The sequence below is a fragment of the Erinaceus europaeus genome, chromosome 2 (assembly GCF_950295315.1).
Source record: "Erinaceus europaeus chromosome 2, mEriEur2.1, whole genome shotgun sequence".
Classification (NCBI taxonomy): Eukaryota; Metazoa; Chordata; class Mammalia; order Eulipotyphla; family Erinaceidae; genus Erinaceus; species Erinaceus europaeus.
The window spans coordinates 110,871,423-110,897,424 of NC_080163.1; the positions used below are offsets into that span (position 1 = coordinate 110,871,423).

Consider the following 26,002-nt stretch of genomic DNA (forward strand, 5'->3'; position numbering starts at 1 on the left):
AGCACTCTGGGGTGGGAGTAGTCACTCTTATCTATGAAGGCAGAGGGGCAGAGGGGCGATCTTGTGTAAGCCAAAGGTACATTCCATACCCTTATCTAAGGTATACATTTTAAACTCTATCTTATGGTGCCAATCTATATCTAAGCCAAGCAGGGATTATACAGAAGCAAATAGAGCTGGTTGATTTCAAACTTTTACACAAACCTATATTTTGCAATGTCATTTCAGTGTGCTAGGCTAGGTTATCAGGGAACAGCCATCCAGCCTAGGCAGTTCCTGAGAGGCTAGCTTTCAGCCTGTCATTATTCTATGGCTAATAAGCTCTTTTAAACTGGGAACTTCTGAAATGGAAGAGTTAGTGTAACTCACTCTCTCACATTCTCTCACAGTAATAATCCTGGCGGCAATAAATAAAGAAGTACCAACTGGAACAGAGTTGCATCTACCAGGGGTTAAGAGGGCTCCAAGGTGACTATGGGGTTAGTTTAGAGGAGGCTACTGCAGAAAGAATTAAATCTGGAAGGTTCCATTCCTAGACTGTGGTTTAGAACACCCTGGAGAAGATGTTTGCAGCCCAAAGAAAGACCAGGTTTGCAAAGCAGGGAGTGGAGAATAGAGAAGCAAATCAGTGGTTGAGCAGTGGCTCCAAGCTCTACCTTATTATTTTTATTGATTTAATAGTGATGTATGAGATTATAAGATAGTAGGAGTATAGTTCCACACCACTCCCACCTCCAAAGTTCTGTGCCCCTGGGGGAGCCTTTTAAATGGCCTGTTCCCCTAAACCTTGGATATCTTTGATTACTTCCTTGCAACCATTTCCTGTCCAGAGCTTTAACTCATCAACCCCTGAGGGGCCTTTCCATCAACTCTGCAAGAGCCAGGGAAGCTAGGTGAGACGTTGCTGGCTTCTCCTTATTCCTTGATCCACGTTAGTCTAGCCCACACCTGTATTTTCCTGGGTGTGTCCCTCCAGCACCAAAAGCAGTGGAATTAGAAGCTGGAGCATCTTCTTTTCATGCCAGTCTAGAATGGCCCAGCCTGGGCCTCCTGCCATAGCTGATAACATGCCAGCTGCAGTCACTTCAGTGGGGCCATCACAAATGCAGGGCAGAGTCAGGCCTAGGTGAGGTCACAGTCAGCCTGGGGTCAGAGAGGAAGTAGAGATGCAGGGCAGCCCAACTGGACTGAGTTGGACTTTCTGCAGAGAGAACCAAAAGGATCCTGGAGTAGGTAAGCTTGTGCCTGCATGCTCCCCTCCCACACTCAGCTCTGAGCAACTTGAGATGTGGTGTGTTTGAGTGACTGCACTGATTTTAAAGCTTGCTGGGTGAATTTGCATATTTTTTTGGAACCAAAAGATCTCAAAAGATTGCTACTACCTGTTAGGAGATTGGAACTCCATTGTGAGAGTACTGGGAGCAGAGGTCACCCTACATGTGGCATGAAGATGATTCTAGAGAAGATGAATCTACAGCATATTCTAGACCAGAAAGTATTGTTTAGGAAGGGGCTCTGATGGTGCAAATGAAAGGTGATGATGGCCTAAAGAGAGTGGAGGTCTAAATTATTCAGTAGTTGAGGAATATACTAGGAATCTTTATAGTTATCTACAAGGCTCCCCACTTGCCTATATGGTCCCCAGTTGCTCTCAAGTCTTTCTAGTTATCTAGAACCACCAGCTGTCTACAAGGCCCCCAGTTAAATATAAGTGTTGGTTGTGGCCAGATGTCAGGCTGCGCCGCGGAGAAGAGAGAGAGAGGAGGTCCGGAGCAAATGGGGTAAACAAATCTTTATTATAGGATCGGGGGGGGTGGCTCAGGCCACGTGGAGTCAGCTGACAATGGCTGTCCCCACTACCTCACTACCGGGCAAGAAGGAATGGGTGCTGAGAGAGAGAGCCGAGAGAGAGCCCAGAGAGAGCCAAAAAAGGGGGGGGGAAGTGAGAGAGCTTTTATTGGGCAACAACCAGGGGTGACGTGTGGGGGCAGGATTGGTTTAAGGGGGCACTGATAGGATTTCACGGGGCATGGTAAAACCTGGGGGCAGAGACTGCATCAGAATAATTCCTCAGCATCATCTCCTTTCCCTTTATATCTAAATGGACACAGTAAAGAAATATGGAATGGAGCAGGCTTAAATGTTTTTAAGGAATGCCGTGCTCAGGTGGGAAGATGTAGGACTTTCTGTGGAGGAGGGAAGGCTTAAATGGCTGTCAACCTTGTGAGATTTATGTGTCCCCCTGTGCTCAACCCCTCTTTAGAGAGAGAGACTTACCTGGAGGGACTCATCTCACAGGTTTAAGTGCAGCCTGCTCAACCATCTCCTCACAATATCTCTACATCTTTTTCTATCTTTCTATCTAGTCATCACACAAGATGGTTCAAAGTCTGTAAAAGACTATCTATGACAGAGGAATAGTGGTGTAGGGGTGAGCAGAAACCTTTTGGGCATAAACCTAAATGATATAACAAAACAGGAAGGGACAATTAGGGGAGTAGTAAAAGCCAGTGTGATGTCAAGGGAAGGGTTGGTGTGTAAAGGAACGTTCCCTGTTTGGGGGGGAGGGGCAAGAGTACATAATGAGGGGGAGGTGGGAGGACATGACCCACCAAACAGAGGGGCTATATGGCATTGTATAGTTCTCAAGGCAACCGTCTATAAAGTCTATGAACTACTCAGGATCAGTCTATGAAAAATCAGCAGCGTGAAGGGAAATAAGCTGCTTTAAAATTGTGTAAAATGTCTATAGGGTATGCCAGCAAGTCCGATACAAGTCTCAGTCCAAAGTAGATGGCTAGGGGAAGAAATGGCAGGGTATGAAATGCTGCATGAGGAAGGTCAGCCGCTTGAATTCTGCTTTTCTGTAGATAGGTAGCTGGAACCGCCAACATGCGACAGGCAAATCAGAAGCAGGAATGGCAAGCAGGCATTAAGAAAGTTCTGTCCTTGGAGTCTGTGTATCAGGTTCTTCAGATCACGTTAAGTGACATCTAGGGTTTCGGGGGTGTGCCACTATAGTCATGCCGTCTAGTGGGTGACGTCAGGGTGTGCAGGGGTTCAGATGGTTTTTTCCGGGATTCCTGTGAAAGAAACACAATCTGCTTCTCATGGTTAATTTGAACTTGTAACAAGTTAGAGGTTTACTATAGTTGATACCTCGATGATTATAATTAGTTTAAATATCTTTATGATTTTATTCAAAGGTCATCTAATGTGACCTTCTGTAGCAGTCTCTACAGCAGGATCTAGAGACCAATTTTAGTTAAAATATGTATTTTGAATTTTAACTAATTTTACTTTGGACTATAAACAGACTCAGATTACTAGAGAGTTAACACATTTTTGTGACAGTGATTTTAACATTTACAGTGCCAGATTGATGCCAGATCTGTTGTGGATTAATTTCCACAAGATAGTTTACAGGGCACTTTTGGGGGCCCTCCAAAGGTGTCCTGTATAGAGAATTTATATTTTAGTTTTGGGAATGAATTGTCATGTTAAACATTTAGACTTTTACCTTAAGTAGTTAGTTACCTTTAGCATATTAATTTTACCTTGATTGGTAATAATGTAGCTGTAAGGTTACACTTTTGACCATTAAGTTAGTGTTACCAAACTTGAGACATACCCATAAACATTTAGTTATAACACACTAGAGGAAAAAAACTTGTTATAAAGGAGGAAAAAACTTTTGTTATAAAAACATATCATTTTAAAACAAATTTATATCCATCATTAGCCACACAGTTTAAGACTAAACACTTACATATATACCAAAACTATATATAAAAATTAAAACAGGGAGAAAAACAAAAATTTTGGAATGTTTCTGGACGTCTCCAGAAACTTTGGCTGCATCCAGCATTTTTATATAAAGTCAATTACCTTTTAGAGTACTCTGAGCAGATGGGTCATGCAAAAAAAAATTTTTTTTGGTCATTCAACACACTCACTCACAAAACACAACTGGACATTTATAACATAAGACATTCAGGGAAAGGGTAGGAGAGAGGCCTCTGTGAGCCAGATTTTGTAGGTTCTGCCATGTCGTATTATGGGTCCTGGGATGTATCCTGCATCTAGCCCTCTTGTAGCATTTCTTGTTCTTCAGGGATAACAGCACCATCCTGCGGGTATTGTCGGACATGGCAGGCAGGAACCCAGACAGGTTTAGAATAATTTTGAGGGAAAACGCATGCGAAACCCCTTCCCATGGTCAATAGGGGGTCAGGCCCTTTCCAAATTTTATCGAGTGGGTCTTTCCATTTGACCTTAATGGATGGGAGGGTAGATGGTGTTTGCCAGTGAAGAATAATAGGAGGTAGGTCCGAATTATTGTAAATATTAAAGAGATTTAATGTAGTTAAGGCTTTTGCTAGCTGGATATTGGGGGGATATGTTCCTCCTTTATCTTTATTCAATTGAGCCTTAAGCGTTTGATGGGCCCTCTCGACAATGCCTTGTCCCTGTGGATTGTAGGGAATGCCCGTGGTATGAGTAATATTCCAGAGGGAACAAAAATCTTTAAATTGTTTGCTGGTAAACATAGGCACATTGTCTGTTTTCAAAAATAAATGGTACCCCCATAATGGCAAAACAAGAGAGCATATGGCTTACAAGCTTTTTAGTGCTTTCTCCCGTCTGAGCTGTTGCCCACATAAATTTAGAAAAGATATCAATTGAGACAAACACATATTTTTGTTTGCCAAAGTTTGGTATGTGGGTGACATCGATTTGCCAAATAGCATTAGCTTTTAAACCTCAGGGGTTAACCCCAAGGGTCTGGATAGCAGGTGTCTTTATGAGACTTGCACAAGAAGAGCATGTAGCGAGGATATGTTTTAACTGTGGTAAAGGAACATCAGGAAATTGAGCTCGAAGGCCTTTAAGATTAGCATGGGTTAGAGAATGAAAATTAGCAGGATCAGAGACAGATACTGGGAAAGTTCCTGTTGAGGCAAGGCGGTCAACTGCAGCATTCCCTTCGGACAGGGAACCAGGAAGAGGGATGTGGGAACGAAGCTGTTGAATATACAGTGGTTGGGTTTGAGAACAGAGCGTAGAGGCAATTTCAATCAAGAGAGGGGAAAGTGGGTTGTCATCAATTTTCACATAAGAATGAGCAATCCATGGAAGTAAGTTAACAGTATACATACTGTCAGAAAAAAGGTTGAAGGATTCTGGTACGGCTTTTAATGCAAGGAAAACAGCATAAAGTTCTTTGTACTGAGGGGAATTCTCAGGAAGCTCAGTAAAGAGAGGTTTAGGAGGTTGTTTGGGTAATATATAAGGGAAGCAGCTCCCCTTTTTCCGCCATCAGTAAAGACTGTAGGAGCAGAGGGAATGGGATCCCGAGAGAAAAGTTTAGGTGCTAGTAGAGGCAAAAGAGGTAAAGAAGCTATCAATTTATTAGAAGGAAAATGGTTATCTATTTGTCCTGGAAACCCCACGAAGCTTATGGCAAAGCGGGAATGATGGCGTATAAGTCACTCTGTATCTGTGAGAGAAAAGGGCAGGATAATTAAATCCGGTTCTTTCCCTAAGACCTGCACAGACCTATTTCTCCCTTGGTGAACCATGAATGTTAACGCATCTATCTCAGTGAGGAGTCTTGGAGCTCCACCTACTGGTGTGTGAAGCCACTCGAGAACCCCATGGTCTTGCCACAATGCCCCTACTACTGTGGGGGTGGAGTTAAAGATTAGAAGGTTTACCGGAGAGGAGGGGGAGAATCGAACAAGGTGCATGTCCTGGAGGGCCTGGTTAACCCTTTCCAGTGCCAAGGAGGCCTCCGGAGTTAACTTACGTTTTGAGGAGGGCTGTTTGTTTCCTTTCAACAGGTCAAACAGTGGTTGGAGGCAGCTTGTAGGCAGATAGAGATACTGCCTAAGCCAATTTAAATTTCCTAGAAAACTTTGTAAAGAAGCAAGAGTAAGGTTAGAAGGAAAGGTGATATGAGGTTTTAAGGGACAAATTTGCATTAGAGAAATCTCTGAACCTAAGAAAGATATTGGAGGAATTAGCTGTATCTTCTCAGGAGCTATATTAAGGCTTCTTTTCTTTAATGCAGGAATGAGAAAATCACGTAAGGCATAGAGATCTGTATGTGATTTTCCCCATATTAAAATATCATCTGTGTAATGAAAAACATTAAGGCCCTTATGAATATATGGGAAAAGGGCAGATTTAACAGCCTCCTGACACATTGTAGGACTATTGGCCATACCCTGGGGCAGCACCACCCATTCAAATCTATCAGCAGAGCTGGCGTTATTAATAGAAGGAACAGAGAAGGCAAAACGTTTACAATCTTGCGGATGCAAGGGAATAGAGAAAAAACAATCTTGTATATCAATAGCTATGATTGGAATTCCCGTGGGAATTGCAGAAGCAAGAGGCAAACCCCTTTGGGGGGAGCCCCAGACCTACATGGTTTTATTTACCTCATGGAGATCTTGGAGGAGGCGCCATTTTCCTGAGCACTTTTTAATCACAAAGACAGGAGTATTCCATGGGCTTCGAGAATGACGAATGTGTACCAAGGATAACTGTTTTCAGACGAGCTCCTTTAAACTTTCTAGTTTATCCCTAGGTAAAGGCCACTGTTTCACCCAGACAGGCTCATTAGAAAGCCAGCCTAAGCGGGGAGTTTGCATACGAACAGTGGCAGTTAGTATTGGGGGTGCTGATTAGATCTGGTCTTGCAGGAGCGAGTGTTATGCTCTGCGGAGGCATCTGTGGATATCCTAACATCAAGACACTCCAGAAGATCCTTGCCCAGTAGGTTGGTGCTAATATCAGCTACCAAAGGGGGGAAGTGTCTGGCAGAACCTTCCGGGTCTTCCCACACGAGAGGATCTCATGTGCGAAATGATGGGATCACCCCTCCTACTCCATGTATACTGGGTCCAGGGAGGAGTTCCCAATTTTGGGGAACCTCTGCTTGCCTTAAAATCATCTTTTCTGCCCCCGTGTCAATCAAAAATTTAAAAGGAATACTGCCAATCTTTACTGTCATAGTAGGGTGACCTCCTTCTAGAACAGGAGTGGTCCACAAAATCTCAGGCCCCGAATTTGAAACATTTAGGGGGGTACCATCTTTGTGAAATTTGGACCAACAATCTCTCTTCCAATGAAACCCTCTATGGCATCTGGGACAAACTGTACGTGGCTTCTGGCTCCCTGACTGAAGGCGGGGTTGTCTTGACTGGAGGTGGGCTGCCCTGACTGGAGGCGGGGTTGCTCTAACTGGAGGCGGGGTGGCTCTAACTGGAGGCATGGTCGCAGCCTATCTGGACATTGGTTACGCCAATGCCCTTGGCGACCGCACTGAAAGCAGGCCCCGTTTTGATTACGTGGGGTAACTGCATAAACCTGTGTCGTAGCGGGTGCCCCATAAGATCCTGATGTAAGTTCCTGTGTTGCTAAAATCCAAATATCTGGGTGTAGGTGTTTAAGATTGAGGCATGCCTGACGGAATTGTGGTATCATGCCATCCCAGACAATAGAGCACAGGAGTAGAGTGAGGACTTCAGGATTATAAATCTTTCTCTCTAAGGTTCCCCTCACCCTTGAGATGAAGTTCACTAATGATTTGTCAGTGTCTTGGCAAAGAGAGTTAATGGGAACTGATGAGTCTACATTGGTTGGGGTCACCCTTTCCCATGCTTGCGTTGCGCAGATGCATACCTGTTCAAAATAGCCGGTTGGAAACCTGGCTTCTGCCTGCTGAGTTCCAGATTCAAACACTCCTGCTCCAAACAAAGCATCAAAATTCCATTCTACCTGTTTGTTACTATTTTCCTGCAATTGTCTAGAGCATTCATCACGGAAGCATGCCTTCCATTGCAGGTAGAGGGGGTCTGGGAGTGCAGCACAAGCCAGGTCTTTCCAGTCCTGGGGGATGTTAAGGTGCTGGTAAAAACTCCTTAAAATAAACTTAGTCCATGGCAAATGAATTCTGTCCTCCTTAACCGCTTGTCTGAGTTCTCGAGTTCTTTAGAGGAGTATGGGTGCCACACCTGAGGGTTTTGTCTAGAGGGGGCCACGTTTACCAGGAAGGTGTGGATTTGGTTCGATGACACGGGGGAGACAGTTACAGAAGTGGAATCTGCCGTAGCGGCCACAGGGGAAGCTGAACACATATCTACAGGGACGGAGCTCTCAGGGTGGACTGCAAATGGTTTAAGGTCTTTAAATGCAGAGAAAATATCTTTTAACTCTCGTATCTCAGCCACAAGGTCTCTTAATGATGAGGTGTCAGCAGGGGGAGGGGTTGAAGGAGAGGAAGCCACAGGGTCTCTTAATGATGAGGTATTAGCAGGGGGAGGGTTTAGAGAAGCAGAAGCCGGAACTGGGCCAACAGAAGGCGGGTTTAAAGAAGTGGATGCCGGACCAATGGGGTCAGCTGGGGGCAGGGTCAAAGAAGTGGAAGCCAGAACCGGGACAGCTGGGGAAGGGGTTAGAGAAGGGGAAGCTGGAACAATGGGGTCAGCTGGGGGCAGGGTCAAAGGAGGAGCCGCCGAACACGTGTGCATGTCTGTGGGAACGGAAGTTTTGGGGCTAACTGCTGATCGCTTAAGGCTATTAAGTTTTGCGCACATATGCTTTAACTCTCGTATCTCAGCCTCAAGTTCGCTTACCCTCGTGGCAGAACACCTTGTACATATCTTGTAAGTAGAAAATATAGCCATGAAAACCCATGGTGTAGTGAAAATTAAGGCGTCTCTGATATCAAGAACCTGTCCCAGGAGAGAAGGATATAATGTCTGGGACACCTCCTCATAAAATGAAAAAAATCCCATGGTGGGGGAAACGTGGAGCCACAGAGGCGGGTGGATGCCACTTACCTGTGTATGGGCGGCTTTTGGGGAACTCAGGCTGGGCCACCCAGCGGGGCGTGAGTGAGGGACATGATGGGTGCCAGGTGTCGGTTGTGGCCAGGTGTTGGGCTGCGCCACGGAGAAGAGAGAGAGGAGGTCCAGAGCAAATGGGGTACACAAATCTTTATTATAGGATTGGGGGGGGTGACTCAGGCCATGTGGAGTCAGCCGACAATGGCTGTCCCCACTACCTCACCACCGGGCAAGAAGGAAGGGGTGCTGAGAAAGAGAGAGAGCCAAGAGAGGCCAGAGAAAGCCAACAGAGAGAGAGGGGGGGAAGTGAGAGAGCTTTTATTGGGCAACAACCAGGGGTGACATGTGGGGGCAGGATTGGTTGAAGGGGGCACTGCTAGGATTTCGCAGGGTGTGGTAAAACCTGGGGGCAGAGACTGCATCAGAATAATTCCTCAGCATCAATAAGACTGCATTTCCTTTTGTGTTTGCTCTTCTGGCAATTAAAACAGTAGCTGTAGTTGCTACGTCTCCTCCCCTCCACATTCCTAAACTAATGGGCCCAAGACAACCATGGCAACCTTGCTAATGTAATAGATGACTTGGAAGTAAATTCAGCTGTCTCAAGACTGATACATACCAGGCACAAGTTCTCCCCTTTTTTTACCCGTACTAAGGCCACAGATAAGGAAGATGTATAGCAGTTACATGAAAGATTGCCTTTGTCTGTTTGCCTACTTTGTAATAGTAAAACAAACCTGCTTCCTCTACCTCTTTGAGGAAGAGGACCTCAATAAAACTGTGTGCTTTTCAAAGGTGCAGGGAGAACTTTCCAGAGTGATCTGGAGTCTCCTAAACTCCTTTCTTTCACCAAGAACTGGCTCAAGTCTTGTGCTTTGGGGATCATTTCTATAACAGGACCAGTGCATGGATCCCAGTCTGAGCCCCTCATTCCCCATCTGCAGTGGTGTTGCCTTGCAAGTGGTGGTGAGGCAGGTCTGCGGGTATCCGTCTTTCTCTCCCCCTCTCTGTCTTCTCCTCCTCTCTCAATTTCTCTCTCTGTCCTATCCAAAAAAAAAAAAAAGGAAAAAATGGCCAACAAGAGCAGTGGTTTCATGGTACGGGCACTGGGCCCCAGCCATAACCCTGGAGGCAAAAAATATCATATGGAGTAGCAAGGGTCTTAGCATTAGATTTCTGAAAGTAGCAGTTTCATCATAAAGATGAAGTGTCGGGCTGAGCTTCAGTGATGGGAGACAGACGACCCAGGACTCATGGTTGAGCTGTAGGCAGTATCTCTTTATTCATGCAGGACGCAGAACAATCTAAGCCAAGCTAGACTAAAACTAAAACTAAAAACTGAACTAAAACAAATAATCCTGTCCTTATATATATACTTTCCAAGTAGGGTGTGAACAGGATGTGACGTAGAGAGGGTGGAGAGAAAAGTGACTGGTGCAAATCAGGGTGTGACAATGAGAGGGGGCGGAGCAGGCAAGAATTCTACCACTGAACCACCAATGCCCTGGAGGGAGGGTGGTGCTTTATGTAAATGTAAAAGTGATTTATGTAAATAGACCGCAGCTTAGAGTGGGATCAAACCAATCCCTATACAGGCATACTGGTGCTTGGTTAAGCAGAAGCCAGGGGGAGCTGGCATACTACCCAACAATGAAGCATAATACTATGGCCCTTGAATACTGACACTTCAGTGGAATCAGTTATAAGAAAGGCTGAGATCAAATTGAGCTGAGAAAAAGCAGGACAGAATAACTTGTAATGACTAGGTTTGGAAGCTACACATTTGGCTTTACCTGAAAAACAAAACAAAACACCCCCAAGACTGGTTCTTATCCAGCTTTCCTATTATATGAATTTTTTTTGCCTCCAGGGTTATTGCTGGGGCTCAGTGCCTGCACCACAAATCCACTGCTCCTGGAGACTATTTTTTTCCCCTTTTGTTGCCCTTGTTGTTTTATCTTTGTTGTGCTTATTGTTATTTATTGTTGTTGCTGTCCTTGGATAGGACAGAGAGAAATGGAGACAGGAGGGGAAGACAGAGAGGGGGAGAGAAAGATAGAAACTTGCAGATCTGCTTCACCACTTGTGAAGCGACTCCCCAGCAGGTGGGGAGTCAGGGGCTTGAACCAGGATCCTTACACCGATCCTTGCGCTTCATGACCTACTATATGAATTTAAAAGCAAACAGTATATCACAAATGTAACTTGTAATTTTATAATATAAAAGTATGACACATATTCTCAAGTACAGGGAAAAAAACAGAAATATGTTAAAGCAAACAAATTTATTATTTTTTTTTACCAGTGTAGTTCTTTTTAAAATTTCTTTATTAGGGGATTAATGTTTTCAGTTAACAGTAAATACAATAGTTTTTACATGCATAACATTTCTCAGTTTTCCACATAACAATACAATCTCCACTAGGTCCTCTGTCATCCTTTTCAAAATTCTTTTAATTTAAAAAAAAAGCTACAAATATTCTACCTAAAACTAATACATATGATGAATATTGAATAATATATAATATTAAGTTATAATCAACATGAAGACTATAAAGCAGAAATAGGAAAATCAGGGGATATAATTTTTATAAATTTATTTTAATGTTTTACATTCAACAGTAAATACAATAGTTTGTACATGCATAAAATTCCCCAGTTTTCCATATAACAATACAACCCCCACTAGGTCCTCTGTCATCCTTTTTGGACCTGTATTCTCCTGACCCACCCACCCCAGAGTCTTTTACTTTCATGCAATGTGCCAATTCCAGTTCAGATTCTACTTGTGTTTTCTCTTCTGACTTTGTTTTTCAACTTCTGCCTGAGAGTGAGATCATCCCATATTCATTTTTCTGTTTCTGACTTATTTCACTTAACATGAATTTTTCAGGATCCATCCAAGATCAGCTGAAAATGGTGCAGTCACCATTTTTTATAGCTGAATAATATTCCATTGTGTATATAATATTCCATTGTGTATAAGTTGTATATACCACAACTTGCTCAGCAACTCATCTGTTGTTGGACACCTGGGTTGCTTCCAGGTTTTGGCTATTACAAATTGTGCTGCCAAGAACATATGTGTACACAGATCTTTTTGGATGGGTGTGTTGGATTCCTTAGGGTATATCCCCAGGAAAGGAATTACAGGATCATAGGGTAGGTCCATTTGTAGCCTTCTGAGAGTCCTTCAGACTGTTCTCCACAGAGGTTGGACCAACTGACATTCCCTCCAGCAGTGCAGGAGGGTTCCTTTGATCCCACAACCTCCCCAGCATTTGCTGCTGCTACCTTTTCTGATGTATGACATTCTCACAGGAGTGAAGTGGTATCTCATTGTTGTGTTGATTTGCAATTCTCTGACAATCAAAGACTTGGAGCATTTCTTCATGTGTTTCTTGGCCTTTTGGATCTCTTCTGTAGTGAATATTCTGTCCATGTCCTTTCCCCATTTTTGGATGGGGTTATTTGTTTTCTTGTTGAGTTTGGCAAGCTCTTTATATATGTTGGTGATTAGCCTCTTATCTGATGTATGGCATGTAAAGATCTTTTCCCATTCTGTGAGGGGTCTCTTGGTTTGGGTACTGGTTTCTTTTGCTATGTAGAAGATTTTTAATTTGATATAGTCCCATAGGTTTATGTTTGCTTTAGTCATCTTTTTAATTGGATTGGTTTCATTGAAGAAGTCTTTAAAATTTATGCTGAAAAGAGGTCTGCCAATATTTTCCTCTAAGTATCTGGTAGTTTCTGGTCTAACATCCAAGTCCTTGATACACTTGGAATTTACTTTTGTATTTGGTGAAATAGAGTGGTTTCATTCTTCTGCATGTTTCAACCCATTTTTTTCCAACACCATTTGTTGAAGAGACTCTGCTTTCCCCATTTAATAGCCTGGATACATTTGTCAAAGATTAGATGTTCATAGATGTGGCAGCTTACTTCCAGGCTCTCAATTTTATTCCATTGGTCACTGTGTCTATTCATGTTCAAGTACAAAGCAGTTTTGATGACAGTGACCCTATAATACAATTTGAGATCTGGGAGTGTGGTGCCTCCAGTTCTGTGCTTTCTTCTCAAGATTGTTTTGGCAATTCTAGGTCTTTTCTGGTTCCAGATAAACATTTGTAGCATTTTTTCTATTATCCTAAAAAATGTGGTTGGGATCTTGATGGGGATAGCATTAAATTTGTATGTGGCTCTGGGCAGTATATTCATTTTGATGATGTTAATTCTTCCAACCCATGAACATGGAATATCTTTCCACTTCTTTGTGTCTTTTTCAATTTCCTTGAGTAGTGACTCGTAATTTTCAGTATACAAGTCTTCCATTTCTTTGGTTAGGTTTATTCCCAGATATTTTGTAGTTTTTGTTGCTATAGTAAAAGGAATTGATTTCTGGATTTCAACTTCTTCTAACTTAGTGTTTGCATAGAGGAATGCCACTGAGTTTTGAATGTTAATTTTGTAGCCTGACACCTTACTGTATTGCCTGATGAATTCCAAAAGCTTCTTGCTGGATTCCTTAGGTTTTTCTATGTATACTAGCATGTCATCTGCAAATAGGGAGAGTTTGACTTCTTCTCTTCCAATCTGTATGCCTTTAATTTCTTGCTTCTGCCTGATTGCTATGGCAAAAACTTCCAACACTATGTTGAATAATAATGGTGATAGTGGGCAACCCTGTCTAGTACCTGACTTGAGGGGAAAGGTTTCCAGTTTTTCACCATTGTGTATGATGTTGGCTGTAGGTTTGCTATATATAAACTCCACTATATTCAGGAATTTTCCATTTATTCCCATTTTTTGTAGTGTTTTGATCATAAAGGGATGTTGTATTTTTTCAAAGGCTTTCTCTGCATCTATTGATATGACCATGTGGTTTTTGGTCTTGATGTTGTTGATATGGTGGATCACGTTGATTGATTTACATATATTAAACCAACCTTGTATGCCTGGGATAAACCACACTTGGTTATGATGAACAACGTTTTGAATATACTGCTGTATCAGGATGGCTAGAATTTTGTTCAATATTTTAGCATCTATATGTTCATCAGAGATAGTAGTCTGTAGTTTTCTTTTTTGGTTGTTTCCCTGTCTGCTTTTGATATCAAAGTGATGTTGGCTTCATAGAAGCTGGGAAGGAGTATTCCAGTGTCTTCAATCTTCTGGATGTGGAAGACAGTTTACGCCATCACAAATACTCAGTGTCCCACCAAAGTGTGCCATATAATAAGGATAATGTGTTTTGCTCAGAATGAGGGATCCTAAAAAGTAAAGCATTCTGCTGGAGGGTCTGCTAAATAGTTTATCTGTTAGAGTGCCTGATTTTCCATACACATCACATCATGGGCATTATTATTATTATCAGTGATTTAATAATGATTAACAGATTGTAAAATAATAGGAGTAAAATTATCTTCAGTTCCCACCACCAGAGTTTACCACCCATCTCCTCAGTTAGAAACTTCCCTATTTTTTATCCTTCTGGGAGTATGGACCAAAATTCTTTATGGGGTGCAGAAGGTGGAAGGTCTGGCTTCTGTAATTTCTTCTCCCATGGCCATGGATGTTGGCAGGTCAATCCATACTTCTACCCTGCGTCTATCTTCTCCTAGAGGGTAGGGCTCTGGAGAGGTGAGACTTTGGGGACACATTGGTGAGGTGGTCTGCAGAGGGAAGTCAGGATGGTGTCATAGTGGCATCTGTAATTTGGTAGTGGAAAGGCAGTAAGATGTAAAGTAGGACAAATTGTTTAATAAACAGGAACCCAAAGGCAAGAATAGAACAGGTAAAATTAGGGGTCTCTGTGTGGGAAGAAGCTAGGAAGTTTATTTTAGGTATGCTCCAAAGGGCCCAACAAACATGCAGATGGACTAAAAATATTGTCTGGGAAGATAGTGTCATAGTTGAGAGTAGGACTAAAAAGCTGGATTAGGGCAGAAAGTACGTCCAAAAAATGAGGAAAGTATATAAAAACCAATAACTGTTTATCCCATCAATCTGACATAGAGTCCATATATATTCCTATTTAGCACAGGAGCCTATATAACATCTACGTCCCTATCAGTCTGAGCTCACAGTCCATGGTCATAGCTGGGAACATTGTAGGATGCAGTCATTTCAGGACAAGTTTTCCTTCAATGGCATAGTAGTCTGACCCATCCTTTATTCAGAGAGTGGGGCAGTGCCGGGATAGCCTGAGGGTACTTCTTCCCGAGCTAGTGCTCTCTGGGTTGGAGAGAACTCAACTGGAGCTGATCTAGGCTGCTGCGTGGGAGAGGGATCAGGAACTCGTGCCACACTAACTTCGCAGGAGATACACTCTGGAACTCTTGGAGCCGGAAAGCAATTCCCAAGTGTCTTTAATCAGAAGAGCAGCTGTTTTTATACTCTCCAAGTAGGGTGGAAACAGGATGTGATATAGAGAGGGTGGAGAGAAAAGTGACTGGTGAAAATCAGAGTGTGACAAGGAGGGGGCAGAGCAGGCGAGAATCCTATCACTGAACCACCAATGCCCTGGAGGGAGGGTGGTGCTTGTTAACAGTGGTTATGTAAATAGAATGCAGTGGTTATGTAAATAGAATAGTGTTAAGCAGAAGCCAGGGGGAGCTGGCATACTATCCAACAGGGCAGTCCCTACCATTGCTGCTCTACAGTGAGGGCAAGGTCCTGGAGAGGACCACAAGAGGGCTTATGATGACATTCCTGATGAAAATGCCCAGTGATGGTGGAGAGAGGGATCTGTAGAGGTGTAGGCCAACATGGGCCTTTTTTTTAAAAAAAACTTTTAAATTTATTTTCCCTTTTGTTGCCTTTGTTGTTTTTTTTTATTGTTGTTGTAGTTATTATTGTTGTCATCACTGTTATATAGGACAGAGAGAAATGGAGAGAGGAGGGGAAGATAGGGGGAGAGAAAGATAGACACCTGCCTATGAAGCAACTCCCCTGCAGGTGGGGAGCTGGGGGCTGGAACAGGGATCCTTATGCCGGTCCTTGAGCTTCATGCCACATGTGCTTAACCTGCTACGCTACTGCCCAACTCCCCAGCATGGGCCTTTTAATCTCCATTCAGTGCAGTCCATTTGTCCTGCCCAAATAAACAGTCTCTAGGTACATCTATGGCTTTTCCCATCCTTCTTAAACAAGAGGGTTTACAGTCATACTTGGTGTTTGATGGGAAACAGAAGGTAAAGTAATGGAAGAAATAAGAATGATAGTGAAGTTTCAGACTTGGGCATGGAAGAGGTGGTGGGACTTTTTTCCATAGATGGGGAGACAAGAAATGAGGGGCTGTCCAGTTCATGGAACATAGTATGGCAATTTCTCAAGATATTGAAAATAGGTCTACAATAGGGTCCAGAAAATCCACTTCTAGGGATCTAAACAAAGAACAATAATAATTCAAAAATATATGTACGTACACTTATGTCCATAATTTTTAACTCTATTGAGCATAGGAATATTGGAATATTGGTGGTGGATGTGGTGTAATGACAAATATTTAGAAGAGGTGTGAAACTGTACCATTAAAATGTGTGCCTGTAAACCAACATTGTTTCACTCTAAAAAAAATTTAATTTTTAAAAAGAAGGACAAAAGCGTCATCACGATCACCCTGAATAAGAAAGAAAATGAGTATAGACTTCCAGGAGACCTGGTTTGTGGAGTAGCTACAATCGGACCTTCGCTCTCCCTGATACAACTATAAACACAACAAGAAACCAAACTGGACACATAATCTACAGCTGAAAAAAAATCCACAGCCTCAGGTGGGTGCCGGAACGCACGGTTGGGGAAACAGAAGTGGGTTGGAAGAAATGATTGCTCAAAATGAGAGCTCTGGGCTGACAGCACCGACCTGTGCCATCTTAGACAGTAATGCAGTTAGCAGACTCCCCCGAAGAAAAGACATTAGAGCTTGAAACCTCTCAGTCTTTGACTTGGGTTTCAGTTCGCTGTTGTTTTTTTCTCAGTCTGAGTTTAAGACAAAGACAAAACTCAGGCCACAAGATAGCCCAAAACACCCCTCCCCCCAACCAACACTGCAAATAAATGGAAAGCAACGACCACAACAGCACCATCTGCTGGCCAACATAACCAACACCATACATGTGAAAGTAAAGAGGCAGAAAGTTAAACAGCATGTCACATCAAACGGAGAAAAGTAAATCAGACGAAATCCAAGAAATTCCAGACACAGAGAGTCTATCAGAGACAGACTATAGAAATTGTATGAGAACTTTACAAGAATATAAGCAAGAGTTGAAAGAGCATTTTTATTTGAAATTTGATAAGAAGCTACAAAGTGTGAAAGAAGAGCTCAAAGCAGAGTTCACTAAGCAGTTAAACAGCATGGAGGAAAAAATTCAAACAGAACTGCAAGGACTGAAAGACATCTTTAGTGCAGTTCAATCTCAGGTAGACAGACAGCTTAGGTAATAGACTCACACATGCAGAAGGAAGAATTTCCACTCTAGAAGACACAATTAGCTCACTCTTTCAATTCAAAGATGAGGGAGAGGAAAGGTTTAGAAAGAATGAAGCTGTCAAATTGCAGACTCCATAAAAAAGGTTGAATATATGAGTTATAGGGATGCCTGAGGAAGTAGACCAGGTCCAGAGGTAATTTTCAGAGACATTTTAGATGAAAATTTCCCTTACCTAGGCAATTCTCAGAATATATCTATTTTGAAGGCTGATCAATCACCCAGGTTCACAAATCCAAAACGATCAACACCAAGGCACATTATTGTAAAATTATTAAAACTCAATGACAAGGAGAAAATTTTGCAGGCTGCTAGGGAAAGGAAAGAAGGTACATATAAGGGAGAAATATCAGATTTTCATCAGACTTTTCTTTACAAACCCTACAGGCAAGGAGAGAGTGGAATGACAAAGTCAAGGCACTAAAGGAGAGGGAATTTCAGCCACAAATTTTGTATTCTGCAAAATTGTACTTCAAGTATGAGGGAAAAATAAAGGTATTCCCAAATACTCAAAAACTAAAGGAATTGGCCACAATCAACCCCACCTTACAATAATACTGACTGGAGTCTTACAGGAAGGAGGAAACAAAGGAACACATGCTCCCAGTGAGATGAACATCAGTAGACTAGAAACAAAAACACAATAAGATAGGAAAGAAAAACAAGCAAATAGGAGAAGGAACTAAAAGACAAAGAAGCCTTATTAAATGTTTGTTAATAAAGATCAATTTAAAAAAGACTTTTCTAGATACACAGTGCAAGTTAATACACCCAGGGTAACCACAAAACAAAACAGGGAACCAAGATTTGTAGAGAACACAAGAAAAATTAGTGAGGAATTAACTACAGAAACTCATCCATCCACACAATAGGTTAGACAGAAACAAATGGGCAAAGACTCAACAATTGAAAATAAACTTAAAACAAAAATTAGAATGGACATAAGTAAACCACATATATCAGTAATCACCTTAAATGTGAATGGCCTAAATTCACCTGTCAAAAGACTCAGAGTAGCAAAATGGACTAAAGAACAGGATCCATCCATTTCATGTCTTCAGGAAACACACATTCAAAGAAAAGACTAACGGAAAGTGAATATAAGATGTTGGAGCAAAGGGTTACAAGCTAATAACTCACAAAAAAGTCAGGGACACCTATCCTATTCTCTGATAAAATAGACTTTAAGGCAAAGAAAGTAATAAAAGATAGAGAAGGATATTACATAATGGTTAAAGGCTCAATCCAAGAAGAAAATATATCCATCACTGATACATATGCCCCCCAACTTAGAAGCACCAAAATATATAAAACAATTGCTTACTGAATTCAAGGGAGACATTGATAACAACACATTAATAGTAGGAGATTTCAACAAACGACTCAGTGCAAGAAACAGAACATCCAGACAAAATAAATCAATAGAGAAATAGTAAAATTAAATGAAACCATAAATGAAATGGACCTAATAGATGTACACTGAACTTTCCATCCCAAAAGTAATGAATGCACATTCTTCTCAAGTACACATAGAACATTTACAAGGATTGACCATATGCTGGGCCACAAAGACAGTCTAAACAGATATGTAAATATTAAAATTGTAAATGCATCCTCTCAGACAATGAAGGCACAAAAGTAGAAATCAACCAAAAAAGGAAAAGAAATTTCCCCAAATCCTGGAGACTAAACAATATGCTGCAGAACAATAAATGGGTCATTGAAGAGATCAAAAAATAAATTAAGAATTATCTTGATACCAATGTAAATGAAGAAACCAGTTACCAGACCCTATGGGATGCAGCAAAAGCAGTGCTGAGCGGAAAGTTCATAGCAATACAGGCCCACATTAATAAACAAGAGAAATCACTAGTAAACCATCAACCCACCTCAATCAACTAGTAGTGGAGCAACAAAAAGAACCAACAGTCAACAGGAGACAGGAAATAGTCAAAATCAGAGCACATATCAACAAAATAAAAAACAAGAAGACTGTTAGGAAGATTAATGAAACCAAGAGTTGGTTCTCTGAAAGGATAAATAAAATAGATAAGCCACTAGCTACACTCACCAAGAAAAAAAGAGAGAATGCTATGGTGAAATCACTCAAAAATGAAAGAGGAGATATTACAACAGATGAGGTAGAGATGCAAAAGATTATGCAAGAATATTATGGACACCTGTATGGAACCAAATTGGACAACTTAGAAGAAATGGACACATTCCTAGAGTCATACCCACTACCAATCTTGACACAAGAGGAAGTAGATAAACTTAACAGGCCAATCACTAGAAATGAAATTGAAACAGTAATCAAAAGCCTACCCAAGAACAAAAACCCGGGTCCTGACAGTTGTACTAATGAATTTTACAAAACATTCAAAGAAGAACTAACACCCACCCTCCTCAAACTCTTCCAGAAAATAGAAGAAGAGGGAACACTCCCAAATACATTCTATGAGGTCAACATCACCCTCATCCCCAAAGCAGGAAAGGACCCCACCAAAAAAGAAAACTTTAGACCTATATCCGTGATGAATATCAATGCAAAGATCCTCAATAAAATCTTGGCTAATTGAATACAACAATATATTAAGAGAATAATCCACCAAGATCAAGTGGGATTCATCCCTGGGAAACAGGGATTGCTTAATATCCATAAATCAATAAACATAATCCACTATATCAACAAAAGGAAAGATAAAAACCATATGATTCTATAATTGATGCAGAAAAGTATTTGACAAGGTTCAACATCCATTTATGATAAAGGCGCTTGAGAAACTGGGAGCAGAAGGAAAATTCCTTAACATAATAAAGGCTATATATGTTAAACCCATGGCTAACATCATAGTCAATGGGGAAAGCTTTTCCCCTAAAATCAGGAACTAGACAAGGGTGCCCACTCTTACCATTTTTATTCCACATAGTCCTAGAAATCCTTACCATAGCAATCAGACAAGAAAGAGATATCAAAGGAATACAAATTGGAAAGGATGAAGTTAAACTCTCATTATTTGCAGATGATATGTTGATATACCTAGAAAACCCAAGAAACTCTGCCAAGAAACTACTGTAAATCATCAATAAATTCAGTAAAGTAGCAGGCTATACCATCAATACCCATAAATTCGTGGCATTTCTTTATGCAGAAGATAGGTCAAAAAACTAAACTAAAGGAAACAATACCATTCACAATTGAACCCAAGAAGATCAAATATCTAGGAATAAATCTAACAAAGGCTGTAAAGGATCTTTTTAAGGAAAACTCTAAGACACTGTTAAAAGAAATAGAAAATGACACAAAGAAATGGAAGAACATCCCCTTTTCATGGATTGGGAGAATAAATATCATTAAAATGGCAATTTTTCCAAAAGGAATCTATAGATTCAGTGAAATATCTATTAAAATCCCAATGATATATTTCAAGGAAATGGAACAGATTATTCAAAAATTTATGTGGGACTCCAAAAAACCACAAATAGCAAAAACACTCCTAGGGAAAAAGAAGAAAAATGAAGGCATACAATACCTGACTTTAAATTATACTACAAAGCAGTAGTAATCAAAACGGTGTGCCCCATCTGCAGGTGGAAAGCTTTGCGGGTGGTAAAGCAGGGTTTCAGGTGTATTTCTGTCTCTTTCCCTCTCTGTCTTTCCCTTCCTCTCGATTTCTGACTGTCTCTATCCAATAAATAAATAAAGATAATAAATAATAAAAACAGTGTGCTACTGGTACAAAAATTGTCATGTGGACCAATAGAATAGGATAGAGAGCCCAGAACTCAATCCATACAGATACATATACCTTATATATATGACAAAGGGGCCAAATATTCCATTGGGGAAAAGAAAGTCTCTTTAACAAATGGTGTTGGCAGAATTGGACAACCCCATGTAAAAAAAGGAAACTAGATCACCAATTAACATCATACACCAAAATTAACTCAAAATGGATCAAAGATCTGGATATCAGACATGAAAGTATAAAACTCATAGAAGAATGTATCAGTGAAACATTTCCTGACATTAACACTAAAGACGTATTTGGAAACTTCATCCCATGGGTAAAGGAAAGGAAACAAAAGCAAGACTGAATAAGTGGGACTATATCAAATTAAAAAGCTTCCATACATCAAAAGAAAACTCCATAAAGATAAACAGGAAACCCAGCAAATGGGAGAACATATTCACACATCAAACTTCAGACAGACACTTGATATCAAACATCTATACAGAACTCATTCAGCTCAACAAAAAGAAAAAGAACAACCCAATAAAAAAGTGGGCAGAGGACATGCATAGACAGTTCTCCAAAGAAGAGGTACACATGACCCTCAGACATATGCAGAAATGCTCTAATTCACTCATCGCCAGAGAAATACAAACTAAAATCACACTGAGATACCATCTCACACCTGTAAGAATGGCCTTCATCAATGAAACAGGAGAAGATAAATGTTGGAAAGGATGTGGAGAGGAAGGAACTCTAGTATACTGCTGGTGGGAATGCAAAATGGTACAACCATTATGGAGAACAGTATGGAGAATCCTTAAGCAAATACAGATGGAAACACCTTAAGACCCAGCAATATGATTCCTAGGCATTTATTCAAAAGAGATACTATCACGAATTCGGAGGGATATATACAACCCCACGTTCATAGCCACATTATCTACAATAGCAACAATTTGGAAGCAACCAACATGTCCCTCTGAAATGATTTTTGTCATTTTTTCCTTTTTATAAATATAAAAAAATTAAATTGTGTTCATTAGCTATTGGTTTACATAACCCTTTCAATTTCAGAGCTGCTTTTTATAGCTTATAACTTTCACTAGTCACAACAGCCAACTTCTCATGGCATCTTGTGACCATATTGGCCCCCTGAACCTGTTCTTCAACCTCCCTTCATCTTTTTCTATAGGTAGCCCCATACTTTTCACAGTCTAAATATGATTGTTGTTGTTTACCAGTTCATTTGTTTTAGCAACTTACTGGGCTGTCGTTCTGGATCCCCTGATTCCCTGGCTGTTGGGTGACAGGAGGTCAGAGCGGCCCCTAGGAGTCCTGGGGTGTCTCCACGTGACGAGGGCAAAGTGTGTAGAGAGACAAGCAGTCAGCACAGGGAAAGCCTTAGTGGGTCAACCTGTTTATTGGGGGAAGAAAGGCAAGCGGATATAACCATAGTTCAAGGAGAAGGTTGAGGTAATCATTAACCCAAACACAAAGCAACACAATACACAGTCACATTTTGACCTACGATCTGTTTGATCACAAGTGAAAAGTTACCATACAAGGTTTGATCACAAGCTCACAATACAATTTTCCCTGGGGGTAAATTACAGGCACTTCAGGGCAGGGGAGGAGGGGGGCAGTTGCGTAACATGTTTGCAATGATTTTCAAGTTTGGCCAAATACAATATACAGTAATTTGTGGCCTTTGTTTTAAGGGGAGAGGAGGGGCATATGCAGAAAGGTAGCCCTCATCCAGAGAAGACATCCATCATTAGTTCATGAGGTCAGGGGGACCTGCCATTTTCTTGACACGGAGTGGAGAGAGCCTGGGGTCTACCCACTCAGATCTCATGGAAACAGTGGCCTTAACTTCCCAGACAGTGGGCCCACTTCCCAACAAACTTAATATGCCACATATGCATAAAACATAAGTGTTGCCACTCACACAAATAAATAGCAGAACATTTCTTGTTCATGGATTGGGAGAATACATGTTATTAAAATAGCCATACTAGAAGAAAAAAAAGAAAATAATTGTTTTTCACTTCCTGACTTATTTCACTTAGCATTATCACCTTCAGTTATTCCCATTTTGTCATCTTTTTAAATGACAGAGTAGTATTCCTCAGAGAGTATGTCCTACAGCTGCTTTTAACCAGGGATTGAGGTTGCTTCCATATTTTGGTCATTGGATGGTGCTGTTTGAGCCTTAAGATAGTTTGGTTGTAGGGGGTGGGGAGAGATCAAGGAACCCTTCAGACACTTCAGAGAAAGGTGGGTGGGGGAAAGCCCAAGTCAGTGATAAGGGAAGATAGACAAGCTGGCTTTGTCTCAGGGCTCCTCAGAGCCATTGTCTTAGGAACCAAAGAGATGAGAAGAGAAATATGTGTGACCTCAGCTAGAGTTCTTAGTCCCACAGCCCACTGTGACATCACCATTGGGGTCAGTTAGAATGATCTCTGCCATCTCATTCCCTGAAGCTGGCCTCTGTCACCTCCTCAGCCCTCAGGGTCCATGCTCCTGCTGTCAATTTTGCTGCTCATGTCCCAAGCCAAGGGTGTACACGTTGGTATGAGAATCCTTCCTATTGGGGCCTGGGTGGATCTGGGTGAAGACAGGTCAAGACCATGGACCATATAGCCCTTTATGCAGTCCAGTGGTGAGCATTAGGGGACAGTTAGGGGTCATGTTGGAGAGGGGCACAGGGAGCTAATGATTTAGCTGATTGGACACTATAGCTGTAGCTTCATTTTTTTTTTTTTCTATAGACCCTCCTCAGGCCTCTTACCTTTCTTCCTACATCCATCAGCCCAAAGTTCAATCCATCAGGCCATTTCCTCAAATTTCAAATTCATAACCTCTCATCAAATTTTGACATGAGCCCTCCCATTCTAAGTACAGATTTAAAAAAAATGAGAGAGAAAGAGGCAGAGAGGCAGAGGAGGAAAGGGGGGGGCATAAGAACATCACTCTGGCATACACGGGGTCAGATATCAAATCAGGACCTCATGCCATCAAGTCCTATACTCTACCACAGTGAAACCTCCTGACCACAGTCCAATTTTCTAATGTGATAGAAAATACAAGTTTATATGCACATTTTGATCCTGATCACACCCAACATTATTTTTAATTTTATTAATTTTATTATTGGATCCAGACAGAGAAATTGAAAGGGGAGGGGAAGATAGGGAGAGATACAGAGAGACACCTGCAGCCAGGCTTCACTGCCTGTGATATTTTTCCCTCCTGCAGGTGGGGACCAGGGGCTTGAACCCAGATCCTTGTGCACTGTAATGTGGGCACTTAATCAGGTGCACCACCTCCTGCCCCAGCCCCAACATTATTTCTTGAGTGAAATTTCCCCATAAAGTAAGATGAGGATGCCAGGAGGGCTAGAGGATCTGGAGCTAGGGGTAATCTCTGCCTACCTTTTCCAGTTTCTAGAGGTGGCTCCTGTTCTTTGGCTTCTGGCCCCTTTCCTCATCTTCAAAGTCAGCAACACCTCATTTCCACACACTTTCTTTTCACAGCTGTGTCTCTAGTCTTCTGCCTTCCTTGAGACTTTTATAAAAAACTCATTGTGGCACATGGCAGCCACTCAGATATTCTGGGGGTGATTTCTTCATTTTAAGATCAGCTGAGTAGAAACTTTAGTTTCATCTCCAAACTCACTTTTGCCTTGTAATGTGACACAGGTATTAGTTCCAAGGACCATCCATTGGAACAGAGACATACTGCAAGAGGCTTTATTCTGATTTTATCACCACTGTCTCTGAAGTGTTTTCTTGGGTGTTATCTTGGCTGAGAGCAGAAACAGGATTGGTGGCAGGCTGAGATTACAGTGTTGCGGGGTGGGAGTGAGTGAGGAGCAAACACTTTTCAAGTCCCATGCTTTCTGCAGCAAAATTAGACCCTCCATTGGTTTCTTGGTGTTCCACAGGGTGCCTGGCTAACCCAAACTCAGTCTCCTCAGTTCAGCAATGAGTAGAAAGACACAGCTGCTTGCAAGCCTCCTGCCAGGCTAAGTTATAACTCTGTCTTCCCTTCTTTCTCTTCTCCACCACCAGAATGCGGTGAAAGACCCCTTTTCGAAGAAGTAACCCAGTATTCCAGAATCATAGAAGGGACAGAGGCAAAGCGGGGTGAGTTTCCATGGCAGGTGAGCATTCAGTCGAGGAATATACATTACTGTGGTGGCTCCATCATCAATAAGTGGTGGATCCTCACGGCTGCCCACTGCGTGGAAAATGAGATAATGTAAGTATGACAGCCTTGGTGTCTTCCTCTCTCTTTCTTTCTGTTGGTATAGAATTAAAGGTTGCATTGGGAAAGCTGCTTAGAGGTATTATGCATGCACCAGGTCCTGGGTTCATTCAGAAAGAGAGAGAGAGGGAGGGAGGGAGGGAGGGAGGGAGGGAGGGAGGGAGGGAGGGAGGGAGGGAGGGAGGAGCCTTAAAATGGGTCCTCCAAAGCTAGGTCCTAACCCAAGGAGTCTATGGCATATGCTTCAGGGGAAACAGCAGGATTGTCTAGAATAAAGTTCCTGACCATTCCATATGGAAGAGGCTCCCTGAATAATCTTTTTGTTTCATCAGTGTCAGATTGAGATAGAATTCTATCCCTGAACTGCTAAGTTGATGGCAGGCAAACCCATTGTGGTTAACCCCTCATTTACCCTTGGGCCAGTGTGCTGTATGACAGGAGGTCTTGGGTGAGCTCTTGGGAAACCCCAGAATGCCTCTGTGCCTTAGCACCTTGAGGCAGGGAGGTCTTGTTCACACTATGATACTGCTGCCAGTAGGTCCCTGGTTATGTCCTCTTCTTTCCCTACTTTTTCGAAGTCTGGCATCTTCTGAGCAGTAACCCCAGTGCAACATACCCACAAGAACCCAAGAACTAGAAGGGATTT

General features: G+C 41.8%; 2 protein-coding genes across 8 annotated transcripts in view; one reads left to right on the forward strand and one right to left on the reverse strand.

Moving 5' to 3' along the window:
- PRSS51 (serine protease 51) overlaps positions 1 to 22,434 on the reverse strand; it is a 34,713-nt gene extending 12,279 nt beyond the window's left edge. For all 5 annotated transcript variants that reach the window (XM_060184923.1, XM_060184922.1, XM_060184921.1 and 2 more), the window contains exon 1: positions 22,351 to 22,434. The gene's annotated coding sequence lies outside the window, so the exon portion shown is untranslated. The remainder of the gene's footprint in view (positions 1 to 22,350) is intronic.
- Positions 1 to 26,002, forward strand: part of PRSS55 (serine protease 55) — a 40,083-nt gene that overhangs the window by 7,861 nt on the left and 6,220 nt on the right. The window contains exons 1-2 of one of the 3 annotated variants that reach the window (XM_007517283.2): positions 23,559 to 23,659; positions 25,161 to 25,350. In XM_007517283.2, the coding sequence (XP_007517345.2) occupies positions 23,605 to 23,659; positions 25,161 to 25,350 (245 nt within the window). In that variant the 5' untranslated portion in view covers positions 23,559 to 23,604. The other 2 variants (XM_060184916.1, XM_060184915.1) reach the window with 2 other exon arrangements.